This window comes from Tachysurus fulvidraco, chromosome 13 (assembly GCF_022655615.1).
Source record: "Tachysurus fulvidraco isolate hzauxx_2018 chromosome 13, HZAU_PFXX_2.0, whole genome shotgun sequence".
NCBI lineage: Eukaryota > Metazoa > Chordata > Actinopteri > Siluriformes > Bagridae > Tachysurus > Tachysurus fulvidraco.
Window position 1 is genome coordinate 15,826,303 of NC_062530.1, and position 21,605 is coordinate 15,847,907.

The 21,605-nt window shown below is 38.1% G+C and overlaps 1 protein-coding gene across 2 annotated transcripts; it reads left to right on the forward strand.

Annotated features, from left to right (window-relative positions):
• The first annotated feature begins 521 nt into the window (after positions 1–521).
• bcl2l13 (BCL2 like 13) lies at positions 522–20,677 on the forward strand. 2 transcript variants are annotated; one of them, XM_027161841.2, is made up of 7 exons: positions 522–751; positions 1,252–1,409; positions 4,037–4,141; positions 5,499–5,655; positions 8,803–8,875; positions 9,976–10,104; positions 18,351–20,677. In XM_027161841.2, exons 2-7 carry the CDS (start codon positions 1,295–1,297, stop codon positions 19,665–19,667), a joined length of 1,896 nt encoding a protein of 631 aa, XP_027017642.1. In that variant the 5' UTR covers positions 522–751; positions 1,252–1,294; the 3' UTR covers positions 19,668–20,677. The 2 variants fall into 2 exon arrangements, with proteins under 2 accessions (XP_027017642.1, XP_047678463.1); XM_047822507.1 differs by lacking the exons at positions 522–751; positions 1,252–1,409; positions 4,037–4,141 and adding an exon at positions 4,333–4,348.
• The last annotated feature ends 928 nt before the right edge of the window (positions 20,678–21,605 follow it).

Here is a 21,605-nt window from a genome sequence, read left to right on the forward strand (position 1 = left end):
GAAATTCTCAAAATGTTAAACTCTGTAACTGATAGCATTATAAAATAGATCGGATTTCACACTGCAAATGACATTTCAATGTCAATTCTGTTGTGTTTTATTGATTAAACAAGAAAGAAACTCTGTAAAGTCTTTCTGGATTTACATTGAAATAATAAACTTTTATATTCCAACATAAACTGAAGACCTCTGGTTTTGTTAAGTATGCAAGTGTAAATATGTTTAATTCGAACGAAGCTTCATTTGCAAAAAATAAATGTCTTTATTTTTACACTAATGAGAATAATTGCCAATCAACAGGTAAAAGTAATAGTAAAAGCTGTTGCTAGTCAGCTGTACTACTGTATATTACATGATGGTAAAAAAAAAATGTAATTATAGTACTGGCTTTCCGGTGTGTGTGTGTGTGTGTGTGTGTGTGTGTGTGTGTGTGTGTGTGTGTGTGTGTGTGTGTGTGTGAGAAACAGAGTGTGTGTATACAGTATGTGTGAATGTGCGTGCGTGCGTGCGTGCGTGTGTGTGCGTGTGTATGCGTGCGCGCGCGCGTGCGTGTGTGTGTGTGTGTATGAAGCACGACATTATTAAGGGACGGAACAGGGGCACGCTGAGGAATACGCACAACATAGGAGCCTGTAAGTTAGCGGCTAACCACTTAGCCAACTAGCACTAGAGCACTAAAGCACTTCACAGACAGTGTTCAGTGGACGTATTTAATAGTACGTTCAGTAACGGGGTTGTGTGTAACAGTAAGGTAAGTCTGTTTCTTTGGTCTTCAGCACTTTATTATTAACACTGTGTGTGTGTGTGTGTGTGTGTGTGTGTGTGTGTGTGTGTGTGTGTGTGTGAGTGAGAGTGAGTGAGTGAGTGAACATGTGTGGTTGTGAGAGGTTAGCTACTGTAGCTGTGTTCAGCATGCTAATGTAAGAGGAGTGGGTCTGTACCCAGTGTGCTAATAAACAGGGATAGTGTTAAACACTCACACTCCTGGCTTTTTAAGATAAACAACTTGCTCGTGCTCTGAGTTTTATTACTTTTTTTCTTCAAATAGACATTTAGATGTTTTTTATGGACAAAAAAAACTTGAATAAAAACTTCTTGAAGGTGCATCTATTAGTCACTGAAGAACATCTTCGTCCTGTTGTTCTTCTTCCTGTTGTTGTTGTTCTTCTTCTTTCTCTTTCTATCTATCATTATTTTTATAAAAGCATAAATGTTAATCTGTTCGTTATATTTTATAACTTTCCCCTACAGAATTGGTATTGTATGTGCTCTGTGAGTATAACATTTCTCTTCAATGGCTGCCCCTGGTTCCACCAGCAATGTGCCTGAAGGATTCCACTATGAGACCAAATACGTCCTCCTGTGCTACCTCGGCCTTCCCCCTCGATCACACTTCAGGCTTGAGGAAGGTAAAGAATGACACCGGATGCATTCTACATATTTCATGCAATGACTGGTCACGTAAAGGCCAAGGTTACAAAGACTAAATTGTTAAATCTATTTTGTCACTGAGAGATGAGAACTGGTTCAGAAATGGCTTCTGCAATAACTACTTTACTTTCAGTTCCTGATTGAGGCCTTCAAGGTCAGTTCAGGGGCAACATGTGCGGTGTTATATTTTTATGTTGGCCCCACCTCCCTCAGTTCAGCTGTCATGTGCAATTTAAAGTGTAAATTGTCTCAGAGGAACTTGTATAACTTCTAAGATCATTTCACTAAATGTAGATGAGAATGAGGTCAAGAGAGACGTCTAATCCACATGAATGATGGAGAGCAAACTTGAACATTAAGTTACACCACATACTGCTTGCTTTACCAAACAACATTTAAGCACCTGTGAGTGCATCAGCGCTGACAAAGCCTCTAATAGCCAAACAAATGTTAAATCATCATCATAAAAAAAAAATTTAATGCATTGACATTCTAATTTTTCACATATTCTCATTTTTGTTGTTTTCAAATATTAGCATTTCTGTATTCCTCCATTTTGCTGGGGAAAAAACAGCTTTTAAATTAAAATTAATATTTTTCAGTATTTCTAAGCTAAGTCTGAAACCTCAGACATGAATAATGAATCTTATGGTACTTTAATAGAAAAGAAATATGATTTCAGTCAGTGACACCAGCCACAGTGATTATTTTGTTTCTGTGTGTTGCTTGAATTGTTCAAATGTGTAATAGGCACGTTCTTCTGATTGGCCTTGTTTTTTTTTTGGTTACACAAAATACAGACAGTTAATACATTACCGTTGAGCTGTGAGATTTATTATGTGTGTATGATAGTTTATTTAATGCCATTTCCAAGCAGAGTTTCAAGTACAGGAAGGTGCAGTTAAACAATGCCACCGGTCCTATTGATCCACCAGAAATGTTTTGTGTGTCACCGTTGAGTTAGGAACTAAATATTAATGCAGATTTGTTTGCTTAACAGCATATTGTGCATCAAAAGCCTAGATCTATACTGCCCAGTCTTCTTGCAGACTAATTTGTTTTTGTTTTTTCATCAATATAATTCTGCCATGAATAATAAAAATGAGAGAGGAGATGACATCGTACTTATAGTAGTGTATTTTCTGGTAACATCACTGTAATTGCTGCACATAATAAATGTACATATAATAACTGAGCACAATATAACTGGCCTACTGTTGTTCAGTATTCTTCTGTATCATTATTAAAAATTTGCCCAGCTTTTGTAACATTTTTGTTCAACGCTATTGAACACAAGCCCCAGAAACAAACATCTGATCGGTTGACTCTAAACTTAATAGGATAATAGATTATTCATTTCTGATTAGATTGCATTATTTAGTGAATAAATAGGGATGATATGGTCACTCCGGCATCTCAGCTTGAAGACAGAACTTCCACGTGTTTCCTTCGCTCTTGTTTTTATTCAATGAGCTTCAGAGACAGAGCAGTGAGCTTCTGATCCCTGTATTCTGCTAGACCCAGTCCAATGTCTATTCAGTCACTGCTGAATTACTCGCACACCACTGGCTCTGGATGCAGATGAGCTTAGGAAAACCCCACCAAGCTTCATCCCTGCACTGCCACTGAGCAAATACCTCAGACTCATAATGCAGTTCTCTACCCCTTGTTTGTTAAATCTGAAATTTGTTTAGTTAGCCACACCTGAGTACAGATAATATTTACGAGATAAAGGATAAGTTTTAAAGTATGTTCATTCTTTTTAGTGTTTCTTCTGTGAGAGTGAATTATCCCCTAAAACCACTATAAATAGAGTCAATATAAAATGTCTACACAGCCTTGTTACAATGGCAGGCTCATGTGATGTTTATAAAGAAAAAGAAATTAAGTTATACCATGTTAGAAGCTATACCCAGATTGCATGCACACTTTTATTACTGGAAATGGGGCAATGTTCAGAATCAACTAATCACGTTCATGCTCCTGTTAAACACTAACTATTGTACCCCTGCCATCAGTAAAAATGTCTGTCATCAAATAAATGCCAAATAATATACATCTGTTCCTGTAGGTTTTCCGGGCATTTTCTTAGTAACTAACCAGAAAAGCCATGGTCAGGTAGAGGATCTTGCTGTTGAAAAAATTTGAATCTGGAGAGGGTTACAAAAAAATACCATGGAACACAGTAAAGACAATAATAACACGATATCCCTTTAAAATTGAAACGGTTAAGAGAGGCTTACTTGAGGCCTACAGCAACATTAAAAGAATTGCAGCAATTTCCGTCAAGTACTGCATGCTTCATACATGTGACGATAATCTCCGGATTTCTTCATACAATCCCATCTGAAACTATTTGATCAGCAATGTCAATTCATTTACTTTTGCTATACAGATTTAGAATGGCCCAGCCAGAGCCTGGTACTAAATCCAATCAAATAATCTGAGCAAAAGAGGGCAGAATCAAAAAAACAGTTATTGTGCATGTGCTCATCATGCAGCATATCATGTCCTCCTTTTGTTTAATGCATAATTTATATGTGACCCGACAATAGGGTGGCTTTGGTGTAAAGAAAATAAAAAATAACACCACATTTCTTATTAGGAGCATCTGGACAGGCTTCACAAGAAACAGCTGTGGAGAAGACCAGCAGGATAAAGGAGCAGATTGAGGAACAGCTAAAGCAGTTAGAAGACGAAATCACTGCCTGTAAGATGCATGAACAGGTAGGGGAGACCGGGTATGGTTGTAACGTGGGGAGAGTTGTAACACCACCACTTCCACACATCAGGGATAAGGTAGGAGTCATATGATCATATCTCTGTTTACAGGCTTCCTTACCAATTGCACATGGTAGTTGTCAAGGCTGGAAACATATGCATGCATGTTCTACAGAGAGAAAAAAAATATTTTGAGGTAAGAAAGTAGACATTTTGACCAAGAAAATCTTTTGTTTAATACTTAAACTATTGCAGTTATAATCATATGACTTAAATGAAATTGTGGTTTCTCAGGCTAAATGTGATGCACTTTTCCCCCTGCTACTTTCAAGCCACTGAGCTAATACAGCTAGATAAACAATAGTTTACAGGGGTGGGTTGTAACACATCTTTAAATAGGGTTACAACCATCCAACATACACCTAACACCACTTCCTTCATTTTAATAGATTTACAGTATGCCTAGGCAGTGGAAGAGAAAGACTGACCAAAGTGTGCCTGACAATGTTTTAAAAGTAGCATCTGATGAGGTCACAGGGAAGGGCAAGTCGTTGCAGAAGCTGAGAGACCAGGGATCCAGTGATCTTCTCAGTGTAGGTTACCGGAGCAACAACAAAGTTTTCTCTAAGGTGCAGGAGAAAAAGTTGGCTGACTATTTGACTTACAGCAGACGTGGATTTATAGACTGTAGTCTTGTATAGCAGACGCCACTATACGTGAGGTAGCAATATGACCGGCTGGCCACTAGAAAACTAGTATAGTTGGAAGGCAAAAAAAACTTTTTGTGCTTTTGTACTCAATCTTTTCTATGCCACTTTCTTTTAGGCAAGAAAGTTTGCATTTCAGCTGGCGGCAACATATAACATCAAAAGCCCACAACCATGGGATGAGAATCAGATGGCAGGGCCTGACTGGTTTACTTTGACTCTGATTAAGAATAGATCACACACAATGACCTCGTTTTTGATTTAGAGCGTTTGTTAAGCATACATACCGTTAAGGAAGTTTGTTCTAACATGCAAGAACACACAGACACCAACATTCACACGCACTCTCTCCTGAGTCCAGCAGAAATTGGATTTGAGTTCTGGTCAGTCAAAAAGACACAGTTTCAGCTGTTGAAGCAAAAAGTGTTACAACTATACCCGGTCTCTTCTACTTTATTGCACCTAATTTACATTCTAGGTATCGATCTGCTCTATTTTGGATTCTTTTGCTGTAAATACTTGATATTACTGTATTGGGTTAGATTTTGTCATTATTTTGGACATAGTAAAACACTGATACTGGTCTGATTAATACAAATGTTTCTTTTTTTATTTCTTTCTTTTTTTTTTTTTTTATAGCTTTTCCAAGTACAGGCTTTGATCGGCAGACATCACCAGTGTTCAGTCCAGCTAATCCTGAGAACACTATAGAGGACAGCCTGGCCGTGCTGGGGGACCGTGTCATGCAAGTGCTGGACACACATCTGGTCTCGGCCACACGGACTCTTCTCAGTGGGTCAGTGTCTGTTCAATTTTCATGAAAAGGCTTATATGTCAATATAATATGACCGTATATGCTCCATTATGGGGGAAAAAGAAAGTATGCATCAGTACTATGTTTTAAACAATCAGGGTATCAATAACAATTGTGTGGTTTTCACCAACTCTAAACAATCAATAACCACAGGTGATATGTAGTCTTTTTAAACCCCCACAAAGTAAAACAACATTCAGAAAGCAGATGGTTTAAGTGCACAGTTTATACACACACACACACAATCATTATTAAAGAGTAAGTGTCTGTCAGGTGTTGTTGAGTAAATGCAAAAGGTCAGTTAACAATCAAGAATGCTGTAAATGTAAGAAGTGTTGCTGCTTGTATAAAAACAGAATATTTTGGCAGTGTTGTGTCAGGGGTGTGTCTGCTTCATCCTAAGAAGAAAGGACTTCAGCTATGAGAAGCAATTGTTCCTTCTATATACATATATATCTCAATCTCAGACGTGTTATGAGACCATCTCCAGATCATTTGAAATTCACTTTGAATGTTTAGAAGAAGTAATGTTTGCAACTGGAGATCTCTTCCCAGCACTGGACTAAGGACTGACTGTTTAAAGTGAGGATTAAGGACTGACTGTTTAAAGTGAAAGTGACGTGACATACGGCTAAGTACGGTGACCCATACTCAGAATTCGTTCTCTGCATTTGACCCATCCAAAGTGCGTGCGGGCACACACACACGCACACACACACACACACACCATGAACACACACACACCATGAACACACACACACACCATGAACACACACCCGGAGCAGTGGGCCATTTATGCTGCAGCGCCCGGGGAGCAGTTGGGGGGGTCGGTGCCTTGCTCAAGGGCACCTCAGTCGTGGCCGGCCCGGGACTCAAACCCACAACCTTAGGATTACGAGTCAGACTCTCTAACCATTAGGCCATGACTTGCCCTTAATGCTCATTGATGTAGAAAAACCCAGTAGCTATTGAGCTTAAAGGCATCTATAAGCACATAATACATTTATGTTCATGACAACACAATCAGAAAAAAACTGGAATGACTCGTGTCGAAAGTGGCTAGAAATAAGCTCCTGTCTTACACGGTTGTGAAAGGGGGTTATTTTTAAGCTTGTTTTGCAGCCAAGTCATTGAGACATTGATAAAGTCCACTTTATGGCAGAATATTCTTGAGACAAATGCAATGTCTAGCAGCTTCCAGATAACCCAAGATGATGTGTATGAATGTTTACACCTTAAACGTCAATGAACTGAAGCAATGTTTTAAGGAAGGTGTTTATAAATGTTACTGAATTAAATTTAAATTGTGAAATTAAATTGTAAACTTATTTTTCATGTTATGACACAAGAAAAATGACATAATGCATTCTGTTGTATTTCTCATCACCTGAGGTTATTTGTCCATTCATAGAAGTAAGTGAAGGCCATACAATTGTTGCTCAGGCCTTGATAAACTGTAAACGATATGGCCAAATGTATGTAGACATCTAGACATCTGTATGAGAGTTTTCCTTACACTGCTGTCACAACATTCCTATGCCTGAATGGAAACAAAATCTAGTGGAAAATCATCTTTAAAAAAAAGTGGATAATAACAGCAAATGGTGAATAAATCTGGACCACGATGTTCAAAAAGAACACAAAGGTGCAATGGTCAGGTGTCCACATACTTTTGGTCATATATTGTAGTTTTTATTACAGTTTATTTAATTAGTTTTACTAATCAAGTCTGCACCCCTTGGTAAAATCCCTGGTCTTTGTGATGTAAAAATTAAAACCAAGATGTAATGGAGCAGGCATAGACTATAGTCCAGTCTACAGTATGCACACTGGTCAGCACTACTCAGTGTACTTTGTATTTGTCTTTGTACGTTCTGTTTGCACTGTTACACGTCATGTGGCTAGGACGTACTGTAAGTCCTTAGCTCTATGTTGTTTTTTCCCAGTTTTATGTAGCTTTGTCATTATGTTGCACCGTGGTCCTGGAGAAACGTTTTCATTTCACTGTGTACTGTGTCAGCTATATATGGTTGAAATGACAATAAAAGCTTCTTGAAAGCCAATTCTATTTTTTTTTCTATAGACTAAATTTATTTGGGTTTAAGGTCCAGCATTGAGTATGTGGATAGATCAGCTTTTATTTCCCGATGCTTACACATCTCGGTTTAAATAACATAGAATTGGAACAGATGGTGTTACAGTAAATGAAGCACCTTTATTTGGTTGCATATTCCTTGCTTGCAATAATTGCATCAAGCCCAGTGATATAATCAAACTGATCCATTTGTCTCTTGTCACGTCTATTTATTTATTTGTTTGTTTGTTTGTTTGTTTATTACTGCAGCTTTGTTCACTTGTTTTGTTTTTGGGATTTTCTTCCTTCAAGAGGTGAAAGTCATGATCAACTTGGTTATGGTCTGGTGATTGAAATGGCCAGTTTAAAACCCTTCACTTTTTATGTTTGGGATCATTGTTTTGCTGCAGGATGAAGTTCCTATCAAATAGTTTGGTTTCATGTGTATCATCAATAAGCTTAGTGAGCTCACTCCAGGAGCAGTCATGACTTTACCTCCACTGTCCTTAACTGATGAGCTCATAGGTTTTGGATCCTGAGCAGATCCTTTTGTTCTCTGCTCTTTGGTAGAAGTTAATCTTGGATCCAGAACCTCTCTCTATATTTCTTTTATGAATTCCAATCTGACCACCTGATTCTTGGTGCTGATGAGTGATTTGCACCATGTGCTATGACCTTTATATTCCTGTTCTCACAATTTTCTGTGATTCCTTCACACCAGCCATGTGGCACCTTCACAGCAGCTTCATGCTGGTGATGTCACTAAATTGTTTTGGAAAAAGATCTGACGTGACTTTCCTTGGTTTCAATCTTTACATAAAAATTAAGGCTACAATTTTACCACGGGTGTATAGGCATGTTTGTACTTATGTATGTAAAAGGTTATTTTATATTAATCCGACTTGGTTAATTTAGCAGCCTCTAAACGTGTTGCAATAGTTCCAGTAGATGCTGCAATCATTTATATACCATACAGCATATAGAATGTTAACGATTAAAGATTAGACACCTGAATAAAAGTTAAACAGTTCACTAACTGAGTGTGTGTTTTGCAGGCAGCTGGACTATGAAAATTTCCAAAGTGCAGTGAAAGAGATTTCCTCCCATTCTGAAGGAGGCTGGAGCAAGGTGACAAGTTAGTCTTGTAGCTGGGATTGAAGTTTGTTTGCACACTTAAGAGGGTTTTACTTGATCCAATCAATTACCCCTTGATCCCATCTATTTTTATGATGAAAGCACAACGCAGTCTACAGTATTATTTTTACAACAGGAGTTCACAAATTATGTCTGCGCCAGATCTAAAATTTGGTCAATTAAAGGTGTAATAAAAAATGTGCCCTTTTGTAACGTTTGCATAAGAATTTGTTCGATCAGTAATGTTTGCACATTTAAGCTCTCAGTCACTTTCAGTTTTTCTCAGTCAGGTTCCGAACATCATAGCTGCGCCATTTTTCTTTTCCGCATTAAAACACTTAAAAGACTGAGCAGGTTACATATTTCTCTTCTTGAGTGATGTATACATTATTGGAAGCAGTTGTTACTTCAGAGGACAGAATGTGTTTGACTTTTTTTTTAATGCAAATGACTGATTTGGAGCTGTTGAAATTATGGAGCAAGAGATTATTTTTTTCCAAGATGGGGTGACTTCTGAATTAGGATAAAAGTGTAAAATGTAAACTTTGTTAGGATTTATCTGTCGTGGACAGAAAGAACATTCAGTTTATACCGGTTTGATGAGGCCTGGATTAACTGAAATCTAAAATCCTTCCCAGAGAATAGCAATTAGTTTATGATGTGGTGTATGAGGTGTGGGATGTGGGAGCCTAGTGGTTAAAGTGTTGGACTACTGATTAGAAGGTCATGAGTTTGAATCCCAGGTCCACGAAGATGCCACTGCAATTTATTTTGTATAAACTGAAATAATGTTATTAGTTATGTTACATGTAAATCATTGTTAGTGAATCCATATATTGAACAATGAGGGAGGTTGCTGACGTTACACAGGGGCACAAACGGACATCTTTTACATCCTTGACAATGTTTCCTTGCAGGATTGTTTACTGTCCACTATTTTTAGACATATTTGTTAGAAAAAAAATCACTCAAACAAAAAACCCCAAAATAAGTGGTAAAAATTTTAAAGCACTGACTGCTGTACAGTTACCATTACTACAGCTAGGAGATTGTGTTGTTTGGATTTGTTTACATCATACTCTCTCTCTTTTTAGGTTTTGGTACCATTAGTGTTATTGCAAGCCCTGCATAGTGAAGGTTATCCTCTGACTTCTCTACTTTCTCTGGGTGAGCAGTACGTAGTGGAAGCAGAGGCAGACTTCATCATCCAGCAAGGTGGATGGGTGAGTGCCGCAACCCCCCTTTCTTTTAAAAAGCTTTTAAAATCCTATCCTCAACTTCCAGTTAAAATTGAAGCTTATATTATTTGAAAGTGCTTCTGAAACTAATGTTGTTGTGTGAATTGGCATTTTGTCAATTTCTGTGGGAAATGGGAATGCCTTGCTGATTCCTCATGATATTAAGCAATAACTAGATCAGTCAGGTATTTTCTATTAAAGATTATACAACGTTGTTTGTGTATTTCAATCTATATGTCGGACATTTTCACAGCTGAAATGCTAGACAAACAAAATGGCTGTGTAACACAGATGGTGGTCTCTGTTACAGCTAGGGTTGCAAAGGGGCGGAAAGTGTCCAGGAAATTCCCGGTAAATTTTTTGGAAACTTTCCACGGGAACTTAATCTGGGGAATTTTGGGAATATTCAAAATTGGAAACTTTATGGGAATTTATGGAAATTTACAGGAATTTATGTGAATTATTTGGAAATATAGGGGAATGTATATAAACTATATCATATACAAACATACATAAACATTTTTTTTGGTCATAAGCAGACATGCATGCAAGGTAATACAAATTTTAAAAATGACATCTTGACATCTTAATTGTAAGTAGAACCTTAACTGATTCTTTCATTGAGTAACACAAAAGCATAATAAACATAATAAACTTAATAATTTTAATAAACATATTTCCCTATGATTGCTGTAAAATGAAAGCATCCCCCACCCTTGCCCTTCTAAAAAAAAGTCCCAATCAAAATGAAGCATTTTTTCTCAAGTTTATTAGGTCTCTGCTTTTGTGGTAATCAAGGCCTGAAAAATGGAGGTGAATCCCCCCATTAGGTAATATATGGAATGTTTATTTTTTTTATTTCGGGGGGAGTGAGTGTGTGGGGGAGGGTCATCTAATTATCTGTGCATGTGGTAACACTTTTAATTTACTGCTTATTAAGAGTTAGTAAGGTAGTTATTAAGTTTAGGTATTGGGTACATTTAAGAATGTAGAATAAGGTTTATGTACAATGAGGCATTAATATGTGCCAATATTTTATTATTAATATTTATGCTAATTAGCAACTAGTTAAGTTATCCTAAAATAAAGTGTTGCTGTACATGTTATGGAAGAACACGAGTACATGCAGGAGGTTTGGCCTCAATGGCCCTCCAGTAAGCAGTGTGCTGTGTGCAAGTGACCGAGGAACGCAGGGTACAAATTGAATTGCATTAAATCTTGTTGTTTTAAACAAAATTATGCTGCAATATTTTTTTAACTACATTTAAGTTCCTTGTTATAGGCAACTCTGCATTTTTTTTTTAATTCCCAGTTTATTCCCATATATTCCCGTTAATTCCCATGGAAATTGCTGCGTTTTTCACTGTGCATTTATTAAAATGTGCAGCAATGGAGCACTGAAAAGAAATTTCTTGATGCCAGTGTGAGTGTGGTGAATGAGTGGCAGGGTGTGTCGATGGAATACATGACACTTTGCAGTAACCTTAGTTTGATGTTAAATAAGCATTTCACTCAACACTTGATGCTATTATACCTCTGAGTTCTGTGTTGCATCCAGGCAACTAAAACAAACCTAAAGAAAACCATGAAAATGCAACAAAGTTCAGGAGTTCATGAACCATGCCTGCAGTTACATCAGTTTTGCAGGAAGTTATAAATAAATTTTATATATATATGTATGTATGTATGTATGTATGTATATAAAATAAAAGACATAATATAATATACATCATATACACAACACAATGTATCTAAATATTTCAAAGAACTGATTTGTGTTGACTTTTTATTAGTCTTTGTGTTAGACCAGCATTTGTTAGAAATGAGAGAAATATTATGTAAAATCTTTGAAATCTTTTTTTGTAACATATATTTGTTTGAAGAACTTTTATTAATTTTTATACATATTCTTTTTATCTTAATGTATTTAATGTATTTAATTTCTGTAATTCTTAATTTCGTACCTTCATATATCAAAAAGGCATTTCATAAATATCTTGTTGATGACTTCCGCTTAATTAGGAGCAAAGCAAGATGATGTGTTATTCATTTTAATAACATTTTAGACGATATACTGCATTTGCTTCTTTATAATATTCACTTTCACATATTTGTTGTTTTGTAAAGGGGGAAAAAATTAACTGAGAACCCAGAAGTCACACAGCATGTGTACCAGAAGAGGGAGCCATAAATCTGCTATCAGAGCAGTGCTTTTAAAGTACACGCTGAAAGAGAATATTACATTTCATGGTGCAAATGTCGCGTTCACGTCTCTGTTGTTTCGTATCCGTGTATATAATGATAACATGGATAGTCTCTGAATCTGATTAACTATTAAGCATTGCAGTTATCTGCTCTCTGTTGTTTTGCCTGGAATTACTTCTACTAAAAGTCCCAAACTTTTTAGTTCTCCATTATTTACTTCTCTGCTTTCACAACCAGATTGTGTTTTATTAGACACTGACATGGAATCTGTTATGTATATATTACAGTATTTTTTTTTTTCTTTATCATGTTCAGTAATCTAAAATATTTTAAAGGTCATGGATCTCAACAACACTACTGTTTAGTTCATTTAAGGTCATTTCAACAATCAGAGCTAAAACTGTTTATTGCTGCCACCTTTAGATTACGCACACTTTGAGCACAATAATAATACAACAGTATGATAATACCATCATAAATAATTTTATAACAGTCGGTGTCCTTCTGAGAGCTCGGATAAACTCTTTTGTTTTTCTGAACCTATGTGCGATTATTCAGTCCACAGTATTAGTTTAACTAAAGCCTCTCTGCTGCTTCTACACAGAGGAACGAGAACAGTGTCTCCTGAATAGATCCACATTCCTCCAGTGCAAAACCTTCATGAGGAATCCAGAGTTCAGGCAGAGATGACATGAATGTGACGGGAGGGGTTTGTGTGTTTAGGGGAGGGAGCAAGGCATGAACGGCAAGTCCTGTACAACTGCTGGTCATTTCTCTGACGGGCAGCGTGTTGTGTGTGTGTCTCCATTTAGTTTGCTTTTATTTATTGACTCCGGGCTGCGTTGGCATATCACTGTCACAGAAAACAGCCAACTTCAGGTAGGCAAATGATTGTGTTTGTTTGTGGTACTTACTGAAATGTAGGAAATCTGACCCTGTATCTAGTACATGATCTGTACATCAAATTATTGTTTTTATGAATATTTATCACAGCATAAAATTGACTGTTTACATTATTAATGTTTTATGGTCGCGGAAAATATTTTAAGAGCCCTTAAAGATATAGCAGGAGGCATTGTGCAAGATCTTTAATGCATTTAAAATATTTATTTATTAAGGCCCTGTTGTGGTGCACTCTCAGATTTGTGATACTATATCTATTTTTATATCTTAAATATATTCTGTTCATTAACAATGACATTTAATTGTCCTTCATGCTGTCTTTCAAAAGTCCTGGCTCAGACTACTGCGTTAGAGATCTACCAGGATTTCCAAAGTTATAACCTGATGTAACCTGATCCATTTTTAGGGATTGCCAAACAAATAACCTTGACTCAAGTCCCTTCCATTCAAGCAAAAAGAAACGAAAAGTAAAAGTTAAAGACGTTTGTGTTTTGAACAGTAGCTGATGATGCCTGAGTTGAAGCCGTGTTGGCATACTGGATGCCGCTCGTCCCACTGCTTTATGTAACAAACTTTTTACAGCAGTGGCAGCTGCAGAACAAGAATCATGTGCTACACACTCATAGCTTCACACACACACATGCACAGACTGAGCGTCATAGGGAAGTCCAAAAATAAATCTGATAAATCCTCGTATAAAATCATCAGCAGGGACACTGTCCTAGTTCCACTGCAAGGTGTCTCTTCCTTCCTTCCTTCTCTTCGTTCTCTACACAATAGTGTATGTGATGTGATTGGTAGTTAATTCAGACACAAATCACCATAGATGTCTTGCGCTGCTCTTGTGGAGTCGCAACTTTCTAAATAAAAGCATAACTTTATGACCTTTTAATGTCCCTCAGCTAAAAGAAATCAAATGGAAGAAAAGCTTTGCTTATTTCCAGGAACAGGACAATGTCATCTCATGACTCTGTCTATGAATAGTGCCAGTAGCTAGGAAATGGACAAAACAAAAACTATATGTGGCTTTAGAAGGAACAAGTCATGAATCAGGATTATTTAAAAAGCATGACTTTAGCTTGAATAAGGGGACACCAGGATACAACGGTATTATCTATCCGTAATTGATTCTTAAGCTGTTCAGTAAAGCTGAGGGAAAACAATGAATGGTTAGAGAATCTGACTCGTAATCCTAAGGTTGTGGGTTTGAGTCTCGGGCCGGCCACGACTGAGGTGCCCTTGAGCAAGGCACCGAACCCCCCAGCTGCTCCCCGGGCGGCGCAGAATAAATGGCTATCCACTGCTCTGGGTGTGTTCACGGTGTGTGTGTGTTCACTGCTGTGTGTGTGTGTGCACTTTGGATGGATCAAATGCAGAGAACAAATTCTGAGTATGGGTCACCGTACTTAGCCGTATGTCACGTCACTTTCATATTATTGCCAATGATAGTTGCAACTAATGGTTAACGCATTGGACTACTGATCGGAAAGTCATGAGTTCAAATCCCAGGTCCACCAAGTTGCCACTGTTGGGCCCTTAACCCTCAATTGCTGGGTTATGTAAATTGAAATACAACTCAATTTATATAAATGCTGTACCGTAAATGAAAGGGTTCCGGTGACACTGCGTGACTTCTTTACACAGCTGATATTCACATCTAAAATGCCTAGACAGCTCACTGGAGACACTTTTTTTTATCCATGGCATCCAAAACTTTAAGGTAGCTAGCTGATGCATTTAATCAATCCAATCAATCCTGGCTGTATAAGAAGCAGTGTATGATCCAGGTTTTCACCAATTATCCAGCAACAAGTCCAGGACAGTAGAAAAAGCAGCCAATGCTGAAAACATGGGGTTATGGCTTGATCTGGGTCACAAAACGTACGACTCCACCTTGCTTGCTTTAAACAAATACACACTAATAATAGAACTGAAACATTCCGAGTAACTTCGAGAGAAAATCACACATCATATTTATACTCCATGACGGTTGGGGAAGGTCTATGGTTCCTCTGTATGCTAGCATCCAGGGCTTCAAAGCAATAGAGACCCACATAATAAGAGCTTAGTTAATTAAAGGACATCTTCAGATGTTTAACAATCAAACAGAGTTGCAGTAGTTGAGCTGATCATATTTGTTATCTGTCCATATTCTGTAGTGCTTATCTTACTCAGGGTCCTGAGGAACCCGGAGACTTAGACATAGAGTCTTATAGGACATGGGGCACGTGGCAGAGGACACCATGAATAGGTGCTATAACCCGTTGCAGGGCACAGTCACAATCCTCACACACTACAGACAATTTAGAGATGCCACTCAGCCTACAACGTGTCTTTGGACTGGAGAGGAACTGACACACCCCAAAGCATAAGGGGAGAACATCCAAACTCTGCATACACAAAGCTACAACACCTGGTGCAGTTAATAGTGTTTAAGGCATAAATATTTCAAAAGTTTAACTTCACTAATTAACACCAAAGTAAATCTCAACAAGGAACTATTTTACATTAGTGTTAGGCAGATAAGATTTAAATTAAAGGCCCGCTAAAAGCTTTTTTCTACAGCTTTGTCCTGCTATAGAGTATGAATTTAATTATGAATAGTGAAGATATTCTGCTTAATTCATACTCTGTACATTGCCTTGACTTTTTAACACTTGGTGATAAGGACAACTTGACATTTAATAAAAGAAAAACAAATAGTGTATGCACTATTGATTTAACGGACTAAACTTTTGCAGTTGGACATGTGGGTTTGTTTAGATATCTCCACTGCATCATTTTTTGTGCCAGCTGAATTTAAAGCAATATATGTTTAATTTCTATTAACCTTTTCTCTGAAACTCATTGTCTCAAAACCAAAGACGTGTGGTTTGCTGAGTGTGCTCCTATATTGGTAGTATGAAGGAAACGTTCTCATATTCATGTCGTAAACAAGATAAGAAATAAACTGACCAATACTGGGGTTAATATCTATGTGCAGTTTTTTATTTTAGTTATTTTGTCTGCATGTGTAGAACTGTGAAGTGGTTCAGATTGTGTACACAACAAACAGATTTGGGAAGCCTACTAGGAAAAGTGTTGGATAGTTGTGTTCAGTCAGGTTGTGTAAGATGTTAACTCTACTTGTGGGGGCATGCAGAAGCTGGTGTAGATATTTTGGATTCTAGCTCCTGGGGCAAGTGGAGGATTTTGGAAAGGGCGCTCTACCCAGTCACACGCATGTTGTTTCTTTATATGTTGTTTCTTTTTATATTTCTCTCTTATTCTCTTTATATTTAATACAACCAGAGGGAATTTGATGATTTCTGCTAGACTACTGTTCGTAACTCCTGTAACTTTCAGCTACATGTTACAAGGTTCCTGATGCCAAATCCATTACAGCAAGATCACATTAGGTCACTTTCACCAAGGCTTATGTTTTTAACTTTTATGCAAAGCAGATCAAAAATAGGAGCGCAGGCTTAGAGGGACTTGAGTCCACCTGTGATTATGACTGAATGGTTTCTCAAAGCAGCAAAGATCTGATGTCTCTGGTGTGCCACAACTTTGATAATGTGTCAGAAATGAAAGCGGTTTTAAGGTCGAATGAGATTGATTAGAATGATCCGAGAGAGATAGTTATGACTGTATGGAAAAAAAAAAAGACCAAAAAAAAAGACAAAATCTGAGATTAGAGACGGCGTTTGTGTGTGAGTGGAAAAATAAACTAAAAGGATGTGTGTCTAAGAGAGAGGAAAGAGCTAGAGAGAGAATTTTAGATGTGAAACAAATATGAATATCAGGTTTATCTACCAGCTGAATCTGCAGGTTGTGACAAGTTTTTTTATTCATGCAGCTCATTAAGTCAGTCAGACATGCATTACTGCACAGGCTTTAGCTTTCCCTGCTCTGCCTCCTGAAATGACTCATTTTGTTTTAGAGCATAGAGGCAGCTATGCAGAAGGGATTTGCTGTTATGCAGCACAATATCATTAAAAAACCTTCTAATCCTTTATCTGCACGCCTGTGATATTTCTGTGCCAATCAGTTATCTTCTTCGTCCCCTGTTACACGTTGGTTAAACACATTGTACAACAGACTCTTTCTGTAGGAGATGGCGGTCAGGATTAGTGCTGAAAATTACCAGACACTTACGTGGATTCTGACTCATGAGTCTTCAGGTGTTCCAGTTAAGAGGAAGAGAACAGGACATGAATGTACGAAAAAGACATAAGCATAAATGTATTTTCAACCCCCCATCATTCGAGCCACTGGAATGGCAGGAAACAAATGTACTCAGAGGAAACTGTCAAAAAATTATGCTTGACTCCCATTTGAAGTCGAGTTCTATTGCTCCTTGGGTAGCACCTTTAAGTATCTCCTCCTGCCTGAGTGTTTCAGACCAAACCTTGTTCTACTGAAACTATAAAATGGGAACTGTGTACCTTTTGTCAGAAAAGATTCATGATATTCATTCTCAATAAATTTAGCACATATAAAGATGATGTATTTAGACATGCTATAGAAACTCTGTAATTAGACATGCTATAGAAACATTCAGTATAACTCCGGGCACTGCCACCAAACTTGCATTAAAACAATAGCAGGTTTATTTTTGTGCAGATTGTGACATTCTTCTTGGAAGACATTCATTCTTAACAGGTTCTCACCACATGCATTTACTCTGTGGTTTTTTATGACGCAGTTTCCTCTGATTCCTGCACTATATTTATTAAACTGATTTAAACTCTCCTTCTGAATGACGTTACTAGGGAAGTGCACTGGTACATGCTATTTCCTGTCACAGTTCACACCAGTAGTTTTTCAACAATGACAGTGTCTTCATCTCAGTGAGTCAGTTTGCACTTTAGCAAACATTTATGCCACATTAGTAAATGTAATTTGCCCTCGCAATATAACAACTGACTGTCTCTCGGTTTTCCAGGTCATTCTGAAATTATTTTATTTGTAATTCAAACTGAATACTGACATTTTTCCTACTGAGGTTTACATCTGATAGGTTTTATTCAGTCTGTACCAGTGTCAACTTCTTCAAGATTATAACATAAATTCTCTCAAAAATCATTACATTTTTGCATTGCATTTGTTTGATGTTCAAGCCTTGTCTTATTATTTTGCAGGGTGCAGTGTTTAGCCTGGAGGATGTGGAAGAACCAGGTGCGCTCATCGCTGAAGACAGTAACGATATCTACATCCTGTCAGGGGAGCAGGGTCGCGAGCAACTGAGCCCCCCTGAGTCACTGCTCATCAGCGTGGCAGACAGCAGCGGCCTGAGCTCCTGGCACACGGAGAGTTTGCCTGTATCGCTGAGTGGCCACGACTCCTGGGCTCAGGTTGGCACCATGGAGCCGGAGGATGCCAAGAGTGTGGACAGTGGTGAGGGCGTGGCCTCGGCTGAGGAGCGCAGTGAGAACAACTCGTCCAATTCGGACATTGTGCATGTGGAGCGTGAGGAGGCTGAGCTTCTTGAGGAGGGAGAAGCTGTAGAAGAGGAAGAGCTGCAGGAAAGCGTGCTCAGTGTCCTGGGCACTGACAGTGAGCTGGAGGCCCTCAGAGAGGAGCTTAGAACAGAAGTTTCATTTCCACAACAGTCGGTTTCAGAAGCACCAGTGTCCCCGATGTCCCTAGAGGAGCAAATTGTCATCCTGGAGGCACCTCCTAGCCTGGTCTGTGCTGTTCCACCAGTTGATGTAGAACCCAAGTCCCTCACTCCTTCTTGCACTGCTGTCTTTACTGATGCTCCAGTTGAAGTAGAGCCAGAACATCTTGCTCTTTCATCCTCTACTGTCATTGTTGATGCTCCAGTTGGTGTGGAGCAGGAATGTTCTGTTCATCCTTCCCTTCCTATTGCTGCTTCACCCCAAGTGCTTCATCCTGAACCTGAGCCTCAGTCAGCTCAGCCAGAACCTGTTCTAGCTCCTGTGGAGCCAGTGGTACGAAGAACAGTTCAAGAACACGAAGCTAAAGTTGAGCCACAGACTGAGGCTGTCCATGCAGCTCCATTGCATGAGATACTTCCAAAAAAGCCACAAGCAGTGATTGTACAGGACATTACAGCCCAGAAATCACCCCTTAAACCCCCAGCTCCAGCGCAGAAGATGCCATCACTGGAGCCAAACATTGTACAGGAGACCTCTGCTCCATTCCAGGTTCCTCTTCTTTTACCTCCTGCTGCAGCTTTAGAACAGGAAATACTACCACAGCATCTACAGTCTGTACACACAGCATCTATTCCAGCTCAGAAGCCACCTGCTGCTCCAGCACACCCGGAGCCTGTACCGGAGCCTGTACCGGAGCCTGTACCAGAGCCTGTACCAGAGCCTGTACCAGAGCCTGTGTCATCTGAGCTTACTGTTCTTCTGTATGGTGGTGCTGCATTGGTAGCCATTGCTGCTTTGGTGGTCTATGGAGCTCTGGCTTACAGGAAGAAGTATTAGAACGTGATCGACTCGCCCCTCGTGATAACTTCACCACATCGGTGACCCTTTACAGGAACCGGGGCCACTGTGCTGCCAAAAATTTTGGAAAATTCAGCTCTTTTGTCTGCCCCATGCCAAGTTTTCAGTTCCAGTTCTTCAGAGTTCCTGTTTTTGTTGTTTTCATTATTTCATATTGTTGTTACTGTGAACCATTACTGATCTTTTCCGGAGCAAACACATTGTCGATTTGATGTTCATTTCACATTCTCATAGAGTTCTCATATGCTTGTTAGCTTGTATTAGGTTTTAAATTGTATAAGGCTGATAGCTGAGAAAACATGGTATAATTTTACCAGTTTTTAGAAGCAGGTTACTGTTAATCAAGAAGAATGAACTTGATTTGAAATTTCAAAAACAATATATGATTTGTCAAGAAAATAAAAGGTGCACACCAAATTATCTCCACTGTTTTTTCTGATTTGATCATTTTGAAATATTTAGGCCTAGTTTTAAGAAAGCACTGTTGTGTTTGAAAGTGAGATTGCACATATAAGAATGAGATTTCGAACAGTTTGTTGTGACATGTCAAATGGTTTGTTTGCATGATGGACAATAGTTAACCATTCCTGGATCCGGAATATTGAAGGAGAAACCAGTGTTGGATGAGATTGAACAACATAAACAGACCCCTGGAATAAGAGCACGTATCATTTGTTTATTAGAATGAAACACTATATATTGTGTATAAATGTGTGAATAAATTTGTACGGCCATTCCAGCAGCAAGAATTAAATTAAGCATGAATGAATGAGTTATGTCTAAAATGCAACAAGCTCTGATTGATGCTTGTCTTCAGACATTGAATTCCCCTTCATCAACAAAGGGAACAGTGAGTTTAGGACACAGCCTGAGATGGAAAGACCCCTATTTATTTTCCCTACAGTACTTCAGATTTATTTTAAAGTTACCATTACTGGACATAGACTTGGTCACAATTTAAACAAATAAAGATTTGTCATTAATTCTGATACTGTACTGTTTTTATTACTGCACTTTAATACCCTCTATTGTTTTTAACACTCTCTTTACAGACAGTCAAGTCTACCACTTACTTCCTGTTAGTCTTGTGCTGATCTTATACAATATTTGGTTTCACATCTGGTGGAAAGTGAGAGCATTTTTAAGCATTACTCTAGCAAACCCACAAGTAGAGTCATAGACTCACCGGTTTCACTTTTTCTTTTTTTTTTACAAATAGAATACATTTTTTTTGTTAATTTATGAGCAAGTTATGTGTAAATAGATGTGTAATGTAACAGAAATCTACAACAGGAGTTTAAAAACTTATATACTAATAATACGGCATAGGGAGAAGGCATATTTCAACAGCATAAAGTAAAAGTTATGCATGTTAAAGTAATCCATACTGGGGTTGTGATACAACCTGGTATAAAGCATTTTTGTTGTCGGGCTGTTTTGTATTTGATACTCTACCTGACTTTACACGCAGAAGCAGTAACATGGTCAGTAGAATTGCTCACATTCTTGTCCTCGTATCTTGCGCACTTCTGGAAGATTAAATGTCACGTTTAAAAGATGGCACATCAGAGCCAAAATTTCCCTGTCAGTCAGGTTTAAGTAGCTGTAAAGGGAAGTGTATCCATATCTTTGGATGAATTCCTGTGCTAGTCCAGTGTGTCAAACTAGTGACAAATAGCATGTACACTCCAGTAATATAATAAGCATTACAAATAATTCTATAATTATAGTTAGAACAATAATTATATTAAAAATGGGGGGGGGGGGGGGGGTAATTAATAAAAACAAAAAATTCATCAGATTTATATTTACTAAAACTCCAAAAACTGGAATTCAATTTTATTTAGCCATCTGTCACAACCATCGTTGGGATTTGAACTCCGCAATATCTCTGTGATAGACTAAAGACCTTTCTGC